At 42.1% G+C, this 22,228-nt stretch overlaps 1 protein-coding gene across 5 annotated transcripts in view; it reads left to right on the top strand.

The window, feature by feature from the left end:
- Positions 1–22,228, top strand: part of llgl2 (LLGL scribble cell polarity complex component 2) — a 76,773-nt gene that overhangs the window by 32,994 nt on the left and 21,551 nt on the right. For all 5 annotated transcript variants that reach the window (XM_078401231.1, XM_078401233.1, XM_078401229.1 and 2 more), the window contains 9 exons: positions 1,592–1,722; positions 8,687–8,784; positions 13,545–13,626; positions 14,361–14,479; positions 14,851–15,009; positions 16,178–16,340; positions 17,114–17,243; positions 18,202–18,256; positions 20,712–20,866. In XM_078401231.1, the coding sequence (XP_078257357.1) occupies positions 1,648–1,722; positions 8,687–8,784; positions 13,545–13,626; positions 14,361–14,479; positions 14,851–15,009; positions 16,178–16,340; positions 17,114–17,243; positions 18,202–18,256; positions 20,712–20,866 (1,036 nt within the window). In that variant the 5' untranslated portion in view covers positions 1,592–1,647. The remainder of the gene's footprint in view (positions 1–1,591; positions 1,723–8,686; positions 8,785–13,544; positions 13,627–14,360; positions 14,480–14,850; positions 15,010–16,177; positions 16,341–17,113; positions 17,244–18,201; positions 18,257–20,711; positions 20,867–22,228) is intronic.

The following is a 22,228-nucleotide window of genomic DNA, read 5'->3' as shown; positions in this document are numbered from 1 at the left end:
CAAGTACTGAAAATGGCATTATGGGACTCTAAAAAAGACAGTGCTGGAATAATTCAGCGGGTCGGGCAGCATGTCTGGGGAACATGGATAGTCAATGTTTCAGGTTGAGGCCTTTAAGAAGTGGTGGTGATTGGGGGGGGGGGGGGGGGGGTAGGTGGACTGAGAAAGTTAGAACTGGGGGAATGGAACAAAGTGTGGCAAGTGATGGGTGGAAACAGGTGTTTGTGGAGGGAGGGGGTGTGATTCAAAGATGGCTGAACAAAAGCCAGAGATGAAAAGATCAAAAGTGTAAAATAAGGAGAAAAGACAAAATGTGAAGCCAGAGGAATGAATGTAGATGGAAGGGGACAAGGGGTGTCGGGGAGGGAGGGGTGGAGAAAGGTAGAAATGAGTGCACTTCTGGGTGGGGCACAGGGAAGAGAGGGGGAAGAAAGAATGGTGGGGGGGAGAAGAGGGGTTGTTTGTATGTCAATTACTTAAAATTAGAGAATTCAATGATCATATCATTGGATTGTAAGCTACCCAAGCGGAATATGAGGTACTGTTCCTCGATCAGCTTGTGTGCCGTCACTCTGGCAATGGAGGAGGCCCAGAAATGGAGGTCCGCATGGGAAGAGGAATTAAAATGTTTAGCAGCTGGCAGATCCAGCAGGCATTGGCAGACCGAGCACAAGTGTTCAAAATGGTTGTCTACTCTACATTTGATCTCACTAATATAGAGGAGTACCCAATGCAGTAGATGAGGTTAGAGGAGGTGCATGTGAACCTCTGTCCCACCTGGAAGGACCGCTGGGGTCCCCGGATGGATGTGAGGGAGGCAGTATACGGACAGGTGATTGCAGGGTAAAGTACCTGGGAAGGGGTGGTTTGAATGGGAAGGGATGTGAAAGAAGGTTGCAGTGGGAACAGTCTCTGCAGAAAGCAGTGGCAATAGGAAGATGTGACCGGTGGTGGGATCACACTGAAGGTGGTGGAAATGTCGGAGAATATGTTGAATGCGGAGGCTAATGCAGTGAAAGGACCAGGTTCTGTCTGGTGGGAGGGGGAACGAGAGAGGAACTATGGGACACTGGAGATGCTTGTGAAGGATCCATCTAAGACAGCAGAGGGAAACCACATTTACCAAAGAAAGAGGACATCATTTGCTAGATACTTGCCATCGTTTTGAAGATTCAATTAACTAAATAGCCAATTGTGTCCTTGTGCTACACCAGTCCATCCTGAAACAGCATCTTTGAGCAGAATATATTTTCGGAGGAGATCATTAGTAGGGAGCAATCTAGAAACCCAGTTCTGTAACTAAGCAATGTTGATGGGGCTGTAATGAGTTGTTCTGTATATCAAATGTCTTGTGGAAGAAGCACTGTTTGAACTGTGCTTTTGTAAACATGGAGGTTAATGATTGCCAACTGAATGTCTGCCAGCTGTGTGATCTGGTTAGACACAGCTTCACAAAGGACTTGATGTTCCAGGTTCTGCAGTTAAGCTGTGCATGTTTAACTGAGAGTACCCTGCTGTCAAAAGCTGGAAAAAGGGCAAGTGTTGGCATCTGTTCAATTGTGAATCAACCATTTATATCTTCTTTGTGCAGGAGCTGCTCACTTGGCTGTTGTGTGGAAGCTGCTTTGTCACCATTGAGTAAGAGCAATGAAGAGATTCCGAAGACATGGGAATGAGTTACACAGAGAACGTATCAAGCAGGACTTGTTTCAGTTCAATAAGGTTAGTCATTTTGCTAATTTCTGCAGAACATGCTCAAGTGTTCTTAAGTGCCAATCATGGATTCTTTCTTAAACAGAGAATGCTGGAAGCATTCAGCAGGTCAGACCGCAACACTGGGTAATGAACCAATAGTCAACATTTCGTGTCGAGAATCCTTCATCGGAACACGAGAAGCAAGAAATGTTAAGTTGAGTAGGGAAGGAATGGAAAGAACAGAAGGAAGGTCAGTTAGGGCTCAGTCCAAAGTTGTAACGGTAAGAATTATTTTAAGAATAGGCAGTTAGCAAAAAAATGATGCAGACAAAATGAAAAAACCTGAACCAGGTCCATGAGGAAATGGGAGGGGTGATTATTGGAATATTGCATGTAGTTCTGGTTGCCCACATACAGGAAGGATGTGGAGGCTTTGGAAAAGGTATCAGAGGAGGATTACCAGAATGATGCCTGGATTTGGAGGTATTAGCTATAAGGGGAGGTTGAACAGACTTGGGTTGTTTTCTGTGGATCGCCAGAGGTTGTGGGAAGGCCTGATTAGAGGTATATACAATTATGAAAGGCTTAGATAGGATAGACAGTCAAAATCTTTTTTCAGGATAGAAATATCAAATACGAGAGGACACAGCTTTAAGGTAACGGGGGCATAGTTTAAAGGTGATGTGCAGGGCAAGCTTTTTACACAGAGGGCGGAGAGTACCTAGAAAACACTGCTGGGGGTGATGATGGAGTCAGATACAATAGTGGTATTTCAAAAACCTTTGGATAGGCATGTGGATATGCAGGAAATGGAGAGAGATGCTTTATGTGCAGGTAGATGAGAGTTAGTCTTGATATTGTTTGGTACTGAATTGTGGGCTTATTACTGTACTGTTCTGTTGGTCCATGTCGAGTGGGTGATAACATGCTTAGTGGAAAGTTGAAATGCTGTTCCTCGCTTGTGCTCGACGTCATCAGAATAATATTGTGGACCAAAGATGTCTGAGATAAACTGGGGAGGTGATAGATGACTCGCTTTAATTGTGCCTTATGACCTTGACTCTTGATAATATCTGTAAATATCAAGTGTAAACAGAAAGCTGGATATGCTGGAAGTAGGAATTCAAAATGAATGGCGAAAATCTTCAAAAGGCGAATCAACATTTGGACAATGCTATGTATTTCCAGAATTTGGTTTCTATTTGTCTTGAATACGCGCAGCAACTGAACCTTCACAGTCCTTTTTAGGTAGAGAATTCCAGAAATTGTGACCTGTTGGATGAAGAAATTTCTTATTTGTCAATAGCCACTCCCTTATTTTGAAATTATGACCCCTGGTTCTTGGCACTTAGCTAGGAGAAACACCAAACACCATGTGCCCTGTCAAACCCTATAAGAACTTAGTAAGATCACCTCATTCTTATAACTCTGGAGAATAAAGCCCAATTTATATCATCGTGATATTTCAAATTTGTCATCCCAGAAATCAATCTGGCAAACCTTCGTTGCACTCAAGTATTCCCTTCCTTATGTAGGGAGATCTTGCACTTAAATCCTCTTGCAACTCACGTTTGCCTTCCTAGTTGCCTGCTGTGTCTACACGTTCTACATCTACAGTGATTTCTTATTCAAGCGCGCTGGTTCCTCTGAACTTTTTTAAGATGAACAATTGAAAAATTGTTACTTTTATTTCTGTCAAAGTGGTCAACCTTGCATTTTTCAATATCATACTCGACTGTCTTGCCCATTTGATTAGTCTGTGTATTCCCCATAGTTTGCATCTCCCTTGAAGTCCACGCTGCTGCCAATTTACTTGCATATGTTCAACCTGATCTCCCACATTCAAATCATTGATATTGTTTGTGAAGTACAATCTCTGCCTCTCAATTTATAATTTTCTGATATGAAGCAAACCTGTCATCCTTGTCAGTACATTACTCCAACATAGTGTATCCCAAACGTGTTTAATAGTCCCTTGTCTGGAAGCCTAAATACACTACCTCCTGTGGTTCCTTCTTAATCTGCTCATTATAAACTCAATGAACAGACTATGTTAAACTTTTTGTCTCACTCTATCCGAGAGCTCTTCTTTGTTGTATATTCAGTCATAGTGCTGTATAGTATGGAATTGGGTTCTTTAGTCCAACTTGTCCATGCTGATGAAGTTGGCATTCTAGGCTAATCCCATTTGCCTGGATTTGGTCCATTTCCCAATAAACCTTCCAATTTGTATCTGTCCAAATATCTTTTGAAAATAATAATTGTATCCGCTTCTATAACTTCCTCTTGTGTTCATTCTGCGTATGGATTACACTCTGCGTGGAAAAAGTTACTGAGGATCTTAAATCTCCCTTCTCACCTTAAGCGTATGTCCTCTAGTTTTAGATTCCTTTACCCTTGGAAAACGATTGAGCATTCAATTTATCCATGCCCCCTTATGATTTTGTATACTTCAATGAGATCAACCCAAAGCCCCCTACATTCCAAAGAAAAAAAAAACTCCAACCTATTCAGCTTCTCTGCATAACTGAAGTCCTGGTGAATCTTTTCTGCACTCTTTCTGCTCACCAAATCGAAGGTATTTATTCACAAAATGCTGGAGTAACTCAGCAGGTCAGGCAGCATCTCAGGAGAGAAGGAATGGGTGACGTTTCGGGTCGAGGCCCTTCTTCTCGACCCGAAACGCCACCCATTCCTTCTCTCCTGAGATGCTGCCTGACCTGCTGAGTTACTCCAGCATTTTGTGAATAAATACCTTCGATTTGTACCAGCATCTGTAGTTATTTTCCTGCACTTTCTGCTCACCATGTCCATGCTGGCCAGCGATCATTTGTTCACATTAGTTCTTTGTTATTCTATTTCTTATCCACTCTCAACACACATGGGCCAATTTTAGAGGCTAATTAACCTACAAAAACTGGTGTCTTTGGGGATGTGGGAGGAAGCCCACGTGGTGATAGGGAGAATGTGCAAACTCCACACAAGCAGCACTCGGTCAGGATCGAATCCGGGGCTCTGGCACTGTGAAGCAGCAGCTCTACCAGCTGTGCCATTGTACTGCTCTTGTTTTCAGATTTCTTGCATCTACAATATTTGTTTTGTCGTAGATATTTGCTGTAGAATTCTTTGTTCCTTGAAATGGGTCATTCCCTTTGAAAGATTCTTCTCCAACAGTGCATATTTAGTGAGTGCTACACTCAAACTTGTCCAAGTTGAATTCCAATTCCAAACCAGTGTTTGAAAACGTGAGCAAAAAATAAACTGCTGGAAAAAACAGTATGTCCGGCGGCATCCATGGAGGCAAAGGGATGGTTGGCATTTAGGGTTGAGACACTGTATCAGGCTAAAGAGTGTAAAGGAAAGATTATCAGTATAAAGAAGTGAGAGGGAGGGATAAAGGCAAGACCTGGTAGGTGAAAGTCCTTTAGACTTTGATTTTAGATTTAGAGATACAGCGCGGAAACAGGCCCACCGGCCCACCGAGGCCGCTGCCCAGCGATCCCCGCACATTAACACTATGCTAAACACACTAGGGACAATTTTTACATTTACCCAGTCAATTAACCTACATACCTGTACGTCTTTGGAGTGTGGGAGGAAACCGAAGATCTCGGAGAAAACCCACGCAGGACATGGGGAGAACGTACAAACTCCGTACAGACGGCGCCCGTAGTCAGGATCGAACCCGAGTCTCTGGCGCTGCATTCACTGTAAGGCAGCAACTCTACCACTGCACCACTGTGGTTTGATTACTGTGACCAATGTCACTCATTTCCACTTTTATTTTGTGCTTGATAAAACCAAAACACTTATCTTCAATACTAGCATCTTACAAGAAAGGTTCAATCAGGCTTTTAATTAAAATGTATTTTAATCTGTTTGGTCTTGATAATTTTCATTTTGGAATGATTTTTCAAAGCAACTAGTTTATTTTGGCATTCAAATCTCTTAAGAATGCTAGACTGGTCAAGTTGTAGCATTTTGTCCATCAAGAAAAAAACTTAAACTATTTAACATATTGCTACACGAGCCAGATAAGGTTTACTTTTAAAAGAAATTAACTGTCATATGCTGGTTTGATTTAATTTACTTAGTAATTATATTCCAAACGATGGCAAGTCTAATGTAAGAGCTGCATTCTGAAGACGTGCAGAACGTTAAAGCAGTCGCGAAATTCCCCTGGCCTTTGAGAGCATAGCAAATGTGCCCGTAGACCTGGATTAGTGGCACCCTCACCAGGGTGCACCAGAAACGTGTTGAAACACAGGACACTCACATAGCTAGAGTAATATAGCCCAATAAGGTATTGTAGGATCTCTTGAATGCAGCCAGAAACGTATTGCACAAAGAGCAATGTGTCTAGTCATGTTAGAATCTTGCAACTGGAATGTACCTAGGACATAGATGTTAGAATGAAGAAAGTTGTCCAGTTTTGCAAATTTTTTGCAGCAAATTATTTTGGTGAGGGAATGTCCAACATTTCTTAATTTATCAATTACACACTAATAGTAGAGCAACTGCATGACCTGAGCAAGGTTTATCAGACCAGATCTGACATGTTTGGCTGGCTCCTGGTCATCTGCTTTTGACTTGGAAGTAACCGGAATGTTAAGGCAATGACGGTGTTGTATTCACTTTGAACAGCCTTTTCTCACTCTGCCCTTTCCTAGAATTTGGGTTTCCTTGTAATTTTCATGTAATATTGGCTGTAACTCATACTATGCAGCCTGTAGCAACAATAAAATAACTATGTGCTTTACAGATGTTGCCTAAACATCCCTTTGTTGCTCACTGCCGGCTTACGGTTCCTTCAGTGTGGGTAATTTGTTTTAGTTCAATTTTCTGTTAGAGCTTTCTGATTTGGTTACACTTGGACTCATTGGCCCTTTCTCTTCTGCGGTTATGATACTTTCTATACCGTTGTTATTTTAAGTTCATTACTGTAGATTGTGCATGCTAGGTGAACTAGCATGCACAATCTACAATTACCTTGTTAATGACTTGACCCCAAGGCTTATGGGACTCTAGAAGCAAATGTGATCAGCTTTTTACCTATTACATCTATGTCTTCCATTTTAACATTTTGGGCATTTGTATTTCCACAATTCTGATTTGCAACACATTCAGCAACAATATTTGTCACCTTATTCAGTAAGATATGGGTATTGATCATGTGATCAATGTGATTTCTCTTAATCTTCTTTTGTGTCCACCATTCAAATGTTACATCACTGTCATGTCCGTCCTGAAAAGGGCACACGCTTCTTAATGAGGTACAAACAATTGCCTGTACTTATTGCAACTAAGAATCAGATAGCACTGAAACAAGCCCTTCAGCCCACCATGCCCACTCAATTACTTATCTCACAAATCCCATTGCCAACATTTGCACAATAGCCCCTCTTGATAATTAGAGTGCTGATCTAATACCTACCTTGAGAATACTTACCTTCAACATTCATTCAGAGAGAGGTTTCTACATTTCCAAGTGACCTTTGGGGAAAGGTCTCCCATTATTCATCTGCCTATGCTTCTTTTTGTATACCTCGATCAGAGCTTTCCCTGAGTCTCCAACAATCAAAAGAAAACAAACCCAAAGTCTCCAGTCTCTCCCCATAACTGAAATGCCACATCCCGGTGAATCTCCTCAGCAAACTCTCCAGTGCAATCATGTCTTTCCTACAGTGTGGTGACCAAAACTGTGCACATTGCTCCAGCCATGGCCTTGCTAATGTTGTACTGCATTCTCCCGATTCTTATAGTTTAAGCCCATGCTAATGGTCAAGAACAGATGGTTCTGCTATCATGCATGTTTCCATAATTTGAACTGGATAAAACTCCATTGATGACTTCGGGGCACTATCAGTATTATCTGTATTGTGGAAGCCGAATTGGGAGCTTTCAATTGGGAACTAGCGACCTTTCGGTCGGGAACTTTCAATTGGGAACTAGCGACCATTTAATTTACCTTGAAAATTGACAAGCAGAAAAGAGCTGTCTTGGGGAAAAGTCTAGGGCGAAAAAGAACATCCCTGTGGTAATCAGACACCTTTGTCTCTTCACAACGCAGTCCGCCCAGTGGCCACATGACAGTTTCACCAAACTTACAATCTTCAGGGATCTTAAGACTTGTATGTGAAGGTACCAATATTCCTCAATACACCATTTGTTTGTGTAGATCTTCCAAAGTTCATCACCTTGCTCTGATCAGGATTCATCCTGATAATTTAGTTATTTAAAGAATGAGGTAAGTATTTTTTAAACAAGATTGTAAAGGGGCTTAACAAGGTGGGTAAATTAATTTTTTAACTTCACCTCGTAGAGTTGGACGAGTGGCAGACTCATTGTGGAGCATGGTACTGAAATGAAAGCATGACATTTCCACTTCTTGAGGGAATCTAGAACTAAGGGACACGGTTGCTATTCCTTCCCCATCACACCACCCCTGACCCCCCCCCCCCACCCATATTTGCACGGCCTTGGACTCCACATCATTGAATGCATCAGCAGCAGGGTTTTAGATGACTGGAGCATAGAGGGTTCCAGATACCACACAGGAAAGTGGAGTGAAGCCCCAGAATAAAATATCTGCAAATATATTGAATGGTGGAGCAGGCTCTCGGTGTTGCATGCCCTACTCCTGTTCTTATTCCTTGTATCAAAGTTCCTAACATTGACACTAATATTAAGGATCAATGGCAAATATGGACAAAATACTTGGGGTTATACCAATGCAAATAACATCGTTCAACAACAATTGTTCAAAATTTAAGGTACCTATTACTTGTTAAAGTGCACTAAAAAAAATCTTAAATTGGCCAGTAGCCTTGTATGACAATGTTTTTATCAACTGAGGTATTTCTCTGCGATGTAAATAGGTTGGCATCTGCTTGAGATTTAGCCCACATGTGCTGCAATCTTCCAGGTTCTGAAAATCTTTTCCCTGATTTCTGCAGTTGCTTATGTAGTATTATTTCTTTCTGTCCAACAGACGGTAGAACATGGGTTTCCACACCAGCCCAGTGCGTTGGCTTACAGTCCTGTTCTCCAGCTCATGGCCATTGGAAGCCGATCGGGGGCCTTCAAGATGTATCTTTTTCATGTGAGATTTGAAACCAAGTCCTTTTCTGGATTTGGTTAGTGAACAAGTCAAGGTAAAAGTTGCTTGCAAACTGAATTTATTAATAATGGCCACTTTATTTCTCTGAGCCAACTTATACTTGCTGCACTGTGTCCTATAAAATAGAACTGCAAATGCAAATCTTGGATTCTTTGAATACTGCACAAAAGAGCAAATGAATTCAAACTAATGATTGTTGCAGTGGAATAGCCACAATTTTCAGATACACAGTTTATTTAGAATTTCAGCCAGGTTAAAAAGAGAAGGAAAATCAAATACTTCTTCATGATAGAAATTCTAGAGGACCGAGGATCTAGTGGGAGGGAGGAACTGAAGGAAATCCACATTAGTCAGGAAATGGTGTTAGGTAAACTGTTGGGACTAAAGGCAGATATATCCCCAGGGCCTGGTGGTCTGTATCCCAGAGTACTCAAGGAGGTGGCCCTATCATGGACGCATTGATCATATTCCAAAATTCTATAGACTCTGGATCAGTTCCTGTGGACTGGAGAATAGCTAATATAGCCCCTCTTTTTAAGAAAGAAGGGAGAGAGAAAACGGGGAATTATAGACCAGTTAACCTGATATTGGTAGTGGGGAAGATGCTTCAGTCGATTATTAAAGATGTAATTTCAACGACAGGATTGGTCAAAGTCAGCATGGATTTATGATGGGGAAATCATGCTTGACTAATCTTCTGGAATTTTTTGAGGATGTAACAAGTAGAATGGATAAGGGAGAGCCAGTAGACGTGGTGTATCTGGACTTTCAAAAAGCCTTTGACAAGGTCCCACACAAGAGATTAGTGTGCAAAATTGGAGCACATGGTATCGGGGGTAGGGTATTGACATGATTAGAGAGCTGTTTGGCAGACAGGAAGCAAAGAGTAGGAATTAACAGGTCCTTTTCAGAATGGCAGGCAGTGACTAGTGGGGTGCTGCAAGGCTCAGTGCTGGGACCCCAGATATTTACAATATATATTAACGATTTAGACAAAGGAATTAAATGTAACATCTCCAAATTTGCGGATGACTCAAAGCTGGGTGGCAGTGTGAGCTGCGAGGAGGATGCTATGAGGCTGCAGGGTGACTTGGATAGGTTGGGTGAGTGGGCAGATGCATGGTAGATGTAGTATAATGTGGATGAATGTGAGGTTATCCACTTTGGTGGCAAGAACAGGAAGGCAGATTATTATCTGAAAGGTGTCAGATTAGGAAAAGTGGTGGTGCAACGAGACCTGGGTGTCCTTGTACATCCGTCATTGAAAGTAAGCATGACGGGTACAGCAGGCAATGAAGACAGCAAATGGCATGTTGGCCTTCATAGCAAGAGGGCCCTGCTGAGACCAAACCTGGAGTATTGTGTGCAGTTTTGGTCTCCTAATTTGAGGGGGGACATTCTTGCTATTGAGGGAATGCAGCGTAGGTTCACCAGGTTAATTCCCAGGATGGCGAGACTGACATATGAAAGAATGGATCAACTGGGCTTATATTCACAGGAATTTAGAAGGATGAGAGGGGATCTTACAGAACCATATAAAATTCTTAAGGATTGGGCAGGCTAGATACAGGAAAAATGTTCCCGATGTTGCGATGTTACAGTGTAAGAATAAGGGGTAGGCCATTTTGGACTGAGATGAGAAAAAACGTTTTCACCCTGAGAGTTGTGAATCTGTGGCATTCTCTGCCACAGAAGGCAGTGGAGTCCAATTCACTGAATGTGTTCAAGAGAGGGTTGGATAGGAGAAGGAAGTTTGTCAGTAGCTGACTCGGCTAAATGGTTTCTCCTGTGCTCTGTGTGAATCTGACTGTACACAAGCTGGGGCTAAGCTGTGGACATGGCATCGGCTTTGTTCTTTGTCAGCTTGAAGTTTCTTATTACTTGCTTTGTATTGTGTTGGAATTCACCCACATCAGGAGCCACTGCCACTTCCTTGCAATAGATGTACTTTCAAATGCCTTGAATCTCCTAGATCTGTGTTGTATCACTCAAATGACACGCAAAATAGAAATAAGTTTTGGCAGTGTCATATTACAAAAATGTAGTAGCCTGGAACTGCAGATGCTGATTTATTTTTTAAAAAGACACAAACTGCTGGATCAACTTAACGGGTCAGGCAGCATCTCTGAAGAAGTTCCCGACCCAAAATGTTGCCTTTCCATGTTCTCCAAGGAAGCTGCCTGACCCACCGAGTTATCCCAACATTTTGTCTCTTTTTTAATATTTAAAAACTATTGCTTTTTAAGTTCATCTCATCATGTGGGAATCATTATTGTGTCCCTAACTACTCTTGGCTAGCAATCACCTTGTTCTACTGCAGCCTGATGAAAGTATTCCTGAGCTGCTGCTGGCAATGAAGTGCAGGGTCTAGACCAGCAATGCTGAAACAACAATGGCGCCTCAGTCAGAAGTGTGCATGATATTGGGGAAGCTGGATACTCGTGACTGTGTCTGCATTGGTCTTGTCTCTCTTGGTGGGAGTCGACCTGGATTTTGGAGATGCTGTTGAAGAAGCTGGATCAAGTTGATGCTGTTCATCTTGTGAATGGTGCACACTCCAATATTTAAGGTGATGGGTAAAGTGCCAGTGAAGCATGCTTTAGTATCCTGGATGGCGTCATCTATGATGATATTAAGTAACACCTAACAATGATCTGCTTGCTGTTCAGTGTTGTTTCTGCCGGGGCCGTATGGCTCTAGGCCTCTTTCCAAACTTGGTCAAAAGATAAAAGTCTTAATTGCAACAGTTGTGAGAGTGACTACCCTTGAGTCAAGGGCAACATTTGACTAAGAATGATATGAAGGAGCCCTGATAAAATGAGTCGATGGGTATCAAGGAGAAAGCATTCCAATGATCGGAATCATAAAGACTATTTTACTTTTGGCAAGTCATCTCAGCCCAAGGATTACCGCTGGTTAATGCAACGCAGAACACCACACAAACAGGCCCTTCATCCCACAAAGTATGTGCCAAACAAGATGCCAAGTTAAACCGATCACATCTGCCTGTACATGATCCATATCCCTCTGTTCTCTGCACTTTCATGTGCCTATCTGAAAGCCTCTTAAATGCCCTTATTGTATCTGCCTCCACCACCACCCCAGGCAATATTCCAGGCCCCCACCACTCAGTGTTTATTTTTTTTTAAACTTGTCCATTAAACTTTTCACCTCTCACCTTATAGCTATGCCCTCTAGTGTTGGACATTCCCACTCTGGGGAAAAAGATTCTTTCTGACTGCCCTGTCTATATGCCTTTCATAATTTTATATACTTCTATCAAGTATCCACTTAAGCTCCGTTCCTGAGAAAACAATCCAAGTCTATCCAACCCCTCCCTGTACCCGAAACCCTCTAATCCAGACAGCATTCTGGTAAACCTCCCCTCTGCACCCTCTTGAAAGCCTCCACATCTTTCCTGTAATGGGGCAACCAGAACTACACACAATACTCCAAATGCGGCCTAACCAAAGTACTTTTGAGCTGCAATGCTCCAAAGTTCCTCGGGGCCATGCCCTAAGTCCAGCCATCTTCAGTTGCTTTATCATTGACCTTCTGTCAAAGGTTAAAGTAGAAATATTTGCTGATTGCACAATATTCATTCCCCATTACAAATTAATGAACAGTCCAGGCCTGCATGTGGCATTGCCTATGCAGGCAGTTTAAATATACTTTTGTTCCACTGCAAGTGACTGTAGCTGCAGCATGTACACTGCTGGTGCTCATCAAGACTACTCCAGCAGCAGCGTGACTGAAGCGTAATAACTTTTACCACCTAGAAGGACGATGGCAGCTGGGCGATACCTGCTCCGGTTATATACTATTGTGTCTGAAGCCCGGTAACTGAGTGTGTGCAAGTGAACTGTGGCCGACCTCTTACAGGAGATCAGCAATAAAGCAGTTCTAACCTTGAAGGACTTCAGAGACTTGAATCTAATTTCAGATTTAATGGAGCAACTTGACCAGTTATCCAATTTATTCATGCTGTTTTGCAACAAACCTGAGCTAAAGTGAATCATTTTTTGATTAATTAGAAAGTTTTCCTCCAACACAAATCGCCACAGATCCCACTTGCAATTGTGCAACTTAATTTGCAGCCTCGTTTCTGGGTGTGACATGGAATGGGTCCAATTCCTCAGGATGTTGTCACTGCTGCTCATTTATCAGGAAACTCTGTGACCAAAGGGTTGGCATGTCTATAGTTGGCCCAAAGCTTCCTTCCGGCACTTGATTGGTGTAAATGAGTCTTCAGCACAAATGACCTTTTCAACTGAAGAGGGATGTGCTAATTACTCATTTCTGATTTGGACTGACATCTTCAACTAATCCCATTAATTTAATCTTGTAATAACTGGACTTTATTTTGTAGGGTTTCATGAAGTTAAAACTTCACTTTGGTTTAAGATGAATATGTTTCTCCCCCCCTCCCCCGTCAAGGTTTAAAAACTGCAATTTTTGAATTTGTTACATGTACAATATTGTCTTCATCGCCCAACTCTTACAACCTAGTCGATGGTTATACAATCATTCTTGTAGCTTAGTTAGCTTGCTATGTGTGCCTGTGATACTGATCTATCTTCTAAAGTTGCTTCTGAACTTGTGGTATTCCAGTAAAGTTATGACTTGGGGAAAGGCTTCCAAACTGAAAAGTTAGATTTTAAATGTTAGATCATCTACTTGGAATTCAGCACAAACTTTTAAATTTGTAGTCCTTAACCTGTGGCTGCAGCTATGGAGCACCAGAGGTGGAGATCATGGGCTTACACGAGGAGAATGCAGCAGTCACTCAGATTCATTTCCTACCAGAACAGGTAATAGCTTCATCCTCCTTGCTTTTTCATTTGTTTTTTTTTCTTTCTTTATTTCTCACTTCCCTGCCTTATTTTTCCATTTTTCTCCCGCCCTCCTCACCCCCCCCCCCCCCCCCTGCTTTTGTTATCGCTCCTCTTCCTAAGGCTTCTTTTACTCCCCACTTCTTTCCGTTATCAGGTATAGCTTAAATGGCAAGGATTTTGGAGCAAAGCTAAAATGATTGGTGGTAAGTTAAGTAAGGAAAAATCAGACAGTCGAAGTGTAACTAGAAATAAGCAAATACAGGCACCTTGCGTTTTGAGCTTGCATGATTTAAGCCTTTTCAGAATAACATGCTTGTCTAATTACTACCGAAGTTTAATTAAGGTATTCCTATTTTTGGAGAAATGCGCTCAGATATATACCTGGCAAACTTGCACATCAGTGTTCAAAGTTATCTTGCAAGTTCAATTTGGCTAAACAGAAAGAAAACTCAAATGATTGTCTGCAGCTATTTGGTTACATGCTTATATATCTGCCTTTGGGATATATTTTTCCAATGTACAGTGCCTGGCATAAGTTTGATTTACACACTTTTTAATTTGCACGCTGTTTTTGAAGCCTTTAACTCCCACATAAAACGCAAGGTGCCTGTATTTGCTAAAAGCTTCTGTGGGGTGAGGGGATGTGCCAGTGGTTTTCAGAAATTTTTGCTATAATGCTTAATTATCCTTCATGTGGAATATCTTTGCAGGGGCAGTTGGTGACACTACTGGATGACAATAGCTTGCATTTGTGGAAGCTGAAGAAAAACTCAGATGGACTGAGTATCCTGAAGGAGGAATCTCACTTTGATCTAAAAGGGCAGCCGGGGTAAGGATTTAAACTGCCGAGGCTTGAGTTGGGGTGTCACAGGCAGTTGTGGGAGAGAAATGGGTCACGGTCAGGAGAGAGAAGAGAACTTGTGTGAATGTGGGATTGGACAGCGACATTTACTGTCATTGTCAGCCAAAGTGGGTCGTACTACAACTGATGTTTGACAAAAGTTCCTGACCCTAAACGTTGTCCGTCCATTTAACTCTACAGATGCGGCCTGACCTCCAGCAGCCTTTTTATATCTGCAACTGGTATGCTTTAATGGTGACTTGTCTCCAGTGCTGCAGGCAGTGATGCTAAGTTCTGTTTTTTTAGTCTTGCTTTCTGAATCGGGTGGAGCAGTCTCTGATCTAATTTCCTATTTACAGTGCTCCACCAAGTGTCACTACAATAACCGTCGTCCTGCCTCATTCCTCTGGTGATGTGTTATTTCTGGGAACAGAAGGTGGCTGTGTGTTTGTGGTGGAGCAACCATCATTCAGAGAGCAGGAGGAGAAAACAATCGCCCATGAAGCTGTTGTACAGAAGTAAGTATTTGCTTCTTGGCGTGCTTCAAACCAGCCTGGCGCTTTCATCATCTTAACTCTTCCTGGTGTAACCTATCAAAAACGTATGGTATGGTCTGGAGTAGAAGCTGCTAGTCAGTCCTTTCATCAATATATTGTCATCAATATCAGGTTTAAATGAATGACTGAAATGAAGGGATGTTGCTGGTGACTTTTGGCGCTTGTGCCTGCCTTGTAAATCTGTGATTATAATTAGAACTTTTTGACTATCCATTTTACTGGATCTCAATCTTCTAGTCTCTTTCCCTCTGTGCAATAAACCTGTCAAAATTAATTTATTTCCTTGATCTTTCAACCTTCTGTTTCCATCCATCCCAGTATGTTCCTTATCTCTAGTCCTTTATGTCTAAATGGCAATTCAGTGATTGACACATAACTTGTTTCACTATTTATCTCCAAACCTGGCCTAAAATGCTCATATTTAACAGGATAATCCTGGAATCTAAATACAATTGCTGATTTTATTTTACTATAGTCTTTACTGCTCTTTATCTCCCCTCCATCCTTGCCCCCAGTGTGAGTGATGAGATTGTCCCCAAACCTTGGACCATCAGGTTTTCTACCTGTATTCACTGCGTCCCTGCCTTCCATCTACTCTATCAGAAACTGATGCTTGCTTTCTATGCTTTGAGTCCATTTTGTTCTCGAGAACTGGACCACATTCCCATCAACTGCTGACCACCCAACCTTCCTTTCATGCCACTACGTGAACTGATATTGTTCATGCTTCTAGATTGTTGTCATTGTTTCCTTCCCAAATCTGCCACCACCTCGCCAACGGAACAATCCTTGATCTCATCCACTCATCGCAAACTGCAGCTCCATCTTCAACTAGCCTTCTCCAATCATGAAACATGTCTTGCAAATGCCTACATGTTATTTTCACAGACTCCATGATTTATCGAGAATTGTCTAAAAATGGTGCATTCCTTGCCAAAAATTCTTGTTGTTTAGAGAATGATTTGAATGTTCACGCTTCATGGGACCTTCTGTCTATGCTTGAAACCCCTCGGTGTCTCACTGGCCCATCTCCCTCAATAACGACCTTTTTAAGTTGTAGACTAGGGGTGGCTCAATTGGGGCAGATGGGGATTTGAAATTAGTGACCTATCTTTGTTCTTCCTTCCAGTGTACCTGATGATTACAGAAGTCGACGCTCACTGGGATCTGTTGAGGCCCTGCAGGAGAACCCAAGAAACCCCCACCAGATTCTCATTGGATATAGCAGAGGCCTTGTCATATTGTGGGACTTGCAGGCCAAGCAAGCAACACACCACTTTCTTGGAGACCAGGTACTTGCTGGTCTTGTTAATCCATCTCTGACCATATGTACTTACTACCTTATGGAATCTTTGAACCAGTGCAGTTCATCTGCAGTTTTTGTGGTGTTTGTGATAACACAAACCTGAGTGAAGAGCACTGTGGTTGGAGTTGTATACAGGCCAAAGCAAATAAGAACAGTTGGTGTCTTGCAAAAACTAATAGTGAACCAGTTGGTGCATGTTACGCATTTTACCTGATTAACTTTATAAAATACGGTGTATTGTCATTTCTCTTTAAAACTGGCTCCACATTCACAAAATGAGGTGTTGAAATGTGTAAATGTTATGATCATCATACTTTCATTATCACGTGCTATTGCACAGGAGCTTTGGAGATGTAGGTTTACTCTTAAAACACAAAGGCAGATGAGGATATGATATTATTGTGCACTCAAGTTCCCAATCAGCAGCGGATTAACTTTTGTATTCAAAATTTCAAGCTTGGCTCTAAAAGTTTAAATATTCATAAATGCAAAATTGAAATAGTAAATGCAAGAATTAGAGGGACAGGGCAGCTACTGCAATTGTAAAGGTCTTTGAGAAGAAAGGAAAAATGGCGTGGCGTCATGTCACGTGCTCCACTATTCTTGTGGTATTCACACATCACCTCTTGTGGCATGAGACTCTCATATCCACCTCGCCCTTTGGTAGGACAGGAATCATTCTCACTGCCATGTAGCTCCAATTAAACTGAATAGGCAATTGCTTATTCACTTCTTGATTATCTGTTTATCTGTTCACAGCAGTTGGAGAGTGTGGCCTGGCAGAGAGATGGCCGGCAGATCATCAGCTCACACAGTGATGGTAGTTTTTATCAGTGGCCTGTTTCGAATGACCGATTGCCACAACCTCTGGAAAAAACAGTGCCTTATGGTGAGTCGAAACCACTGAAGGAAAGCCGCCTACACAGAAATGTCAAGAAAAATTAAAATCCTTAAATGGGTAAACTTGTGGTATGAACTCCTGAAGGTGAACAAATGTGCCTTGTATTTGGCAAGGTTTATCATTAAATGGAATTGTTAGTGTTTTCCCTCAACTTTTTTTGATTTAAATGATTTGAGCGTATCTGGGAAATAGTAGTTAGATGCAGAAATGCCCCAGGATGCAGTTAGGGTGACGGGATATAGTTTGTAGGGATGTATTCCAATAATGCCTAGGCCATAGTGTTGGAGTTCCAAATAAGTATACCAGTTGACCCCCCCCCCCCCCACCCACGTGGAAGCACTGGAGTTCACGGATTGCTGGGCAGTAGGAAGGAAGCTCGGCAATAGTTAGTGGGTAACGCCTAGAGGAGCAGGATATTCAACTACAAGAATTGCTTTCATTCTTCGAGATAAATTTAGGATGTTAAAGAAGATTGCCTGAATACTATTTGTACAAGGGGTGCATTCCCAGGTCTGAATATGCTCGTGGAATCAATGTTAAGCAGTATAGAGAGAGGTGAGTAACTCACTGCATCATTGTGCAAGGAGGCTGGCAGGAACCCTTGTTCCAGCAGCTGCACTGGGACCGAGGTTGAAGGGTTGGTTGGTCCTTTGCTGGCAATTCCATAGTAATGATATGGTTAAAATCTCATTGCCACATACCAAAGCAATAGCCAGCGGATGCCTATGAAAACCATGTTGAGCGGACTGGGTTGAGTGTTGCATGTGCTTTGTGTTGAGATACAAGGCTCAGGGCTGCCCCTGATCTGCTGAGTTACTCAAGCAGTTTGTCGTTTGTAGAAGGGAGGTATGTTAATGAATGTGGGGATTCAAGAAGCAATAGGGTGCATTGTGAAGTCTGGAATACTGCAGACTTGTAAAGCTTCTTTATCCTGCCTTGTCCACAGGTCCCTACCCCTGCAAAGCAATTCCAAAGATTACTTGGTTAGCAACTAAGCAAAGGTAGGTCGTTTTGTTGCTGTTCATAAAAACAAATGCCGTGCAATCAGTAACTGGATGGTGTGTGGAGATAACTCGGTGGGGTGAATGGTTCGAGGAAAGGGTAAAATCCAGTGCTGGCTTAAATGTAGTACACATGTGCATCTGCAAGGAGCATAATAAGGTCGGCCGCCAACTGCTTGGAACACTCGTGGTGGAAATAACAATCAACTCCAAAGAAAGACTGAGAACTTGAATAAAATCAGGAAATGTTGGAAACACTGAGTGAGACAGGCAACTTTTGAGGAAAGACAAACTGTTACTGTTTCAGGTTCACAACCCTTTGACAGAATTGAAAAAGAGGTAAAACAAGTTGGTTTACAGTTAGAGAACTGGGGGAGGGGTGAATGGATCAAGTGCTGCTAATCGCAGGGCTGTGGAAGGTACCAAGCAGGCCAGACTGATGGAGAGAAGGAAAATGGAGTCGGGGTCACAGATGGATGACAGACAGCATTGGCCAGTTCTGATATAGACAGAAAACGGCAAATTACCTAAAGTTCAATGAATGAGTCTTGCAAGCTACATCGTGCCCAGACAAGAGGTGGGATGCTGTTCCGGGATATTATAACAGTGTAGGAGGGCACAGATAAAGGAATGGTGATTTAAAGTGGCAGGTGATTAGAAGCTTCCAATCCCTCCAGCAGCAGTGTTGCTCCTACTCACCTGTGACTGGCCCATAATCCCTCCGAACCTTTCCTGTCCATATACCTGACCAATTTGCTTTTAAATGCTGTAATTATACCTGTCTCTATAACTTCCTCTGGCAGCTCATCCATTTTTGCACTGCCCTCTGTAGAAAAAGTTACTCCTGGCCTTTTTTTAATATCTTTCCCCTTAAACCTATGCACTCTCGCGTTAGACTCTCCTACAATGGGAAAAATAATTGTGGCTAATCACCTATTCTATTTCCCTCGAGATTTTGTGGACCTCCTAAGGTCACCCTTTGGCTTCCTATGTTCCAGGATGTAAGGTCCTAGTCTATCCAGCCTCTCCTGGTAGTTAAGACCTTCCTGTCCTGGTAACATCCTCAAATCTTTTTTGCACTCTTTCCAGTTAAATGACCTTTCCATGCATGTATGTGTCTCCGAATCTTCTCCGGTAACTTTCCCACCACTGATGTCTAGCAAACCATCCTGTTGTTCCCAGCTTTACCTTGCAGCTTTTCTTAGATAAAGGCACAATATTGCCACCCTCCACTCTTCCAGCACCTCACCCGTGGCTATCAATGCTACAAATATCTCTGCCAGAGGCCCAGCAATTTCTTCCTGAGCTTTCTTCCCTCGTATTGCAGAGGTTTAAAGTTTTGTCTTAGGTGCCACTCTCACGCGTCATCCCTCAGCCACCATTCCCATTCATCTATCGGTTCCTCTGAATTTGCATCATCTTAACCTATATGGGAGTATTGGATCTTGCATCTCTGCTATCTCTAAGGCTTTCAACCTCCCAACCTTAACCTAACTCTGTGCCTCAAGTTCATCTGGTAGAGACATATTTGTTATTTCTAGATTTTCATATTCCAATGCTTTCCTGTGTGGCATACCTCAATCTACTGGACATAAACTTGATTGTCCAAAATTCTGCCAGTCACTGAGCTCTCACTAAATCGCATTTGCTCACTACCTCCGAGCTTGTCGACTTTCACTCACTCCTAGTAAAATATCACCTCCAATTTTAAAATGCTCAATATAATTTTCAAATTCTTCCATAGTGTATCTTTGTGTTAACATTCCTATACCTGCTCCAAGCCTCACTTGCAAGTCAAGGAAAGAGACTCGGAACGTAACTAGCCGCTCAAATCTGGCTATCTTTGAGGCTATTGTGTAAAAGACAAGATCACATGATAATAGTGGGAAAGGGGGAGTGAATAGTAATATAAAATAGATCAAAAACACTGAAGGTACTTCAAAACTCAAGACTTTCTGCAAGTATGAAAATAATTGGACCTGATGTTCCTGATGGTTTGGTTCTTATCTTTAATAAGCAAGGGTAGAAGTTGTGAAGTTTCTGGCCAGAATCTTTGAATCCAGATAGAGGCAAGGTAGCAGAATACTGGACGATAGCAAATATTAACCCCTCTTTGTTCTTAAAGTGGAATAGCCCAATAGCTGTTTGCCAGTCAATCTAACTGCAGTAGGGGAGAAATACTAGCAGAGGAGAATTAAAGATGATATGAAAGGTATTTTTGATAGTGAAGAACAAAACAAAAATTGTTGTTTTAAATTTTTTAAAAAAAAGCTGTGTTTGAAAAGGCATTGACAAAGTACTTTATGTTTCAGGAAGAACATTCATTATGGCAGTAGGGCATGGAGTGTGAGCTGCTAAATGTATTTGTACCAAATCTGTGCTGTGGTCACTGGGGCTATCTTGTAATGTGAATTGAACTTGATTCACACCCAGAGGGGAAACTTTCTTTCTACAGGACTCCGTTCATCATCTTCAAAGGAGGGATGCCCCGGGCTAGCTATGGTGACCGGCACTGTGTTTCTGTTTTACACGGCTCCAAACAGATTGCATTTGATTTTACCTCTCGAGTCATTGATTTCTTTGTGGTTGATGAAGGTGGATCAGAATCTGGTAAGTGCTGTTACCTGTCTATCTCTTTGTACGGATTCTCAGTGATGGATGAAGAAGTTGCTTGACTTCCTAATTAGTCCATAATGTGATCAACTTGTACATCAGCTTGTCCTGGTATTTTCTGCTAAAGCTCCTTTGCTGTGAATGAATGAAGTATGTAAAACATCCACTCCTCTGAATACCCAAGCAATCTATAAAAATATAGAAATATATCAGAAATGGGGCCATTATCTTCATGTTTGCCCAGCCGCTCACTTAGATCATGGCTGTTTTGACACTTCAACATAACTTTCCTACTCTAACTGCACCTCCCTTGATTCCCTTCCTATCCAAAGGGGGTATTTGGATGTACTCAGTAGCTGAGCTTCCACAGCTCTATTGAGATTCCCAAAGATCCACCAACCTTTGGGTGAAGAGACTTCTAATCCCTTATTATGAGATTGACCCCAGTTGTAGTCACTACAGTCGGGAGGATATCATCCTCCATCCACTCTGTCAAGCCCTGAAAGAATTTTGCATGTTACAATGAGATGGAGCATGCAAACCTACAGACTATAAAAGTTGTTTGAATGTAAATGAATACAAAAATATTGTAGTTGCTGGAAATTAAAAATAAAAACGGGAAATGTTGGAAAACAGCAGGCCAGGTAGTGTCTGAGAACTGAGGATCAGTTTAATGCTTCGGGTTCAGGACTAAACAGAATTGCTGAGCTTTGATTTGAGCCCAGGATTAGATGATTACTTGGCCCTGGCCTGCAAAATATTTCTGCTATATACCCATCTCATCCTTTGTCATTTTGTTAGGTTGGCACATCATTTTTAGTTATACCTGGTTTTGCCCCTCCCAGAGCCCATAGTCATACAACATTGAAATGGCTCTTTGGTCTAACTTGCCAACCAAGATCCCCCAGTTACACTAGTCCCAGTTGCCCGCTTTTGGCCCAGATCCCTCTAAACCTTTCCTATCGAAGGCCCTCGGGGTTTTGGCAACATTCTTGTAAATCATTTCTGCGCTCTTTTCAGTTTAACAACATCCTTCCTATAGCATGGTGACAAAAACTGAACATGCTACTCCAAATGTGGCCTTGCCAACATCTTGTACAACCAAAACATTACACTCCAGCCTCCACACTGAATACCCTGACTGTTGAAGGCCAACGTACCAAAAGCCTGCCCATCATTTCTCCCTGAGATGCCACTTTCAGGGAATTTTGTGCCTACGTTCCTAGATCTCCCTGCTCTGCAACACTCCCCAGGGCCCTGCCATTCACTGAAGATTCTGTCCTGTTTTGACTTTTCAAAATGCAATATCTTGCATTTATCTGTATTAAACTCCATTAATCATTCCTCAGCCCACTTGCC

The sequence above is a fragment of the Rhinoraja longicauda genome, chromosome 6 (assembly GCF_053455715.1).
Source record: "Rhinoraja longicauda isolate Sanriku21f chromosome 6, sRhiLon1.1, whole genome shotgun sequence".
NCBI lineage: Eukaryota > Metazoa > Chordata > Chondrichthyes > Rajiformes > Arhynchobatidae > Rhinoraja > Rhinoraja longicauda.
The sequence above is the reverse complement of the archived record's forward strand: the minus strand, read 5'-3'. Positions and strand labels throughout refer to the sequence as shown.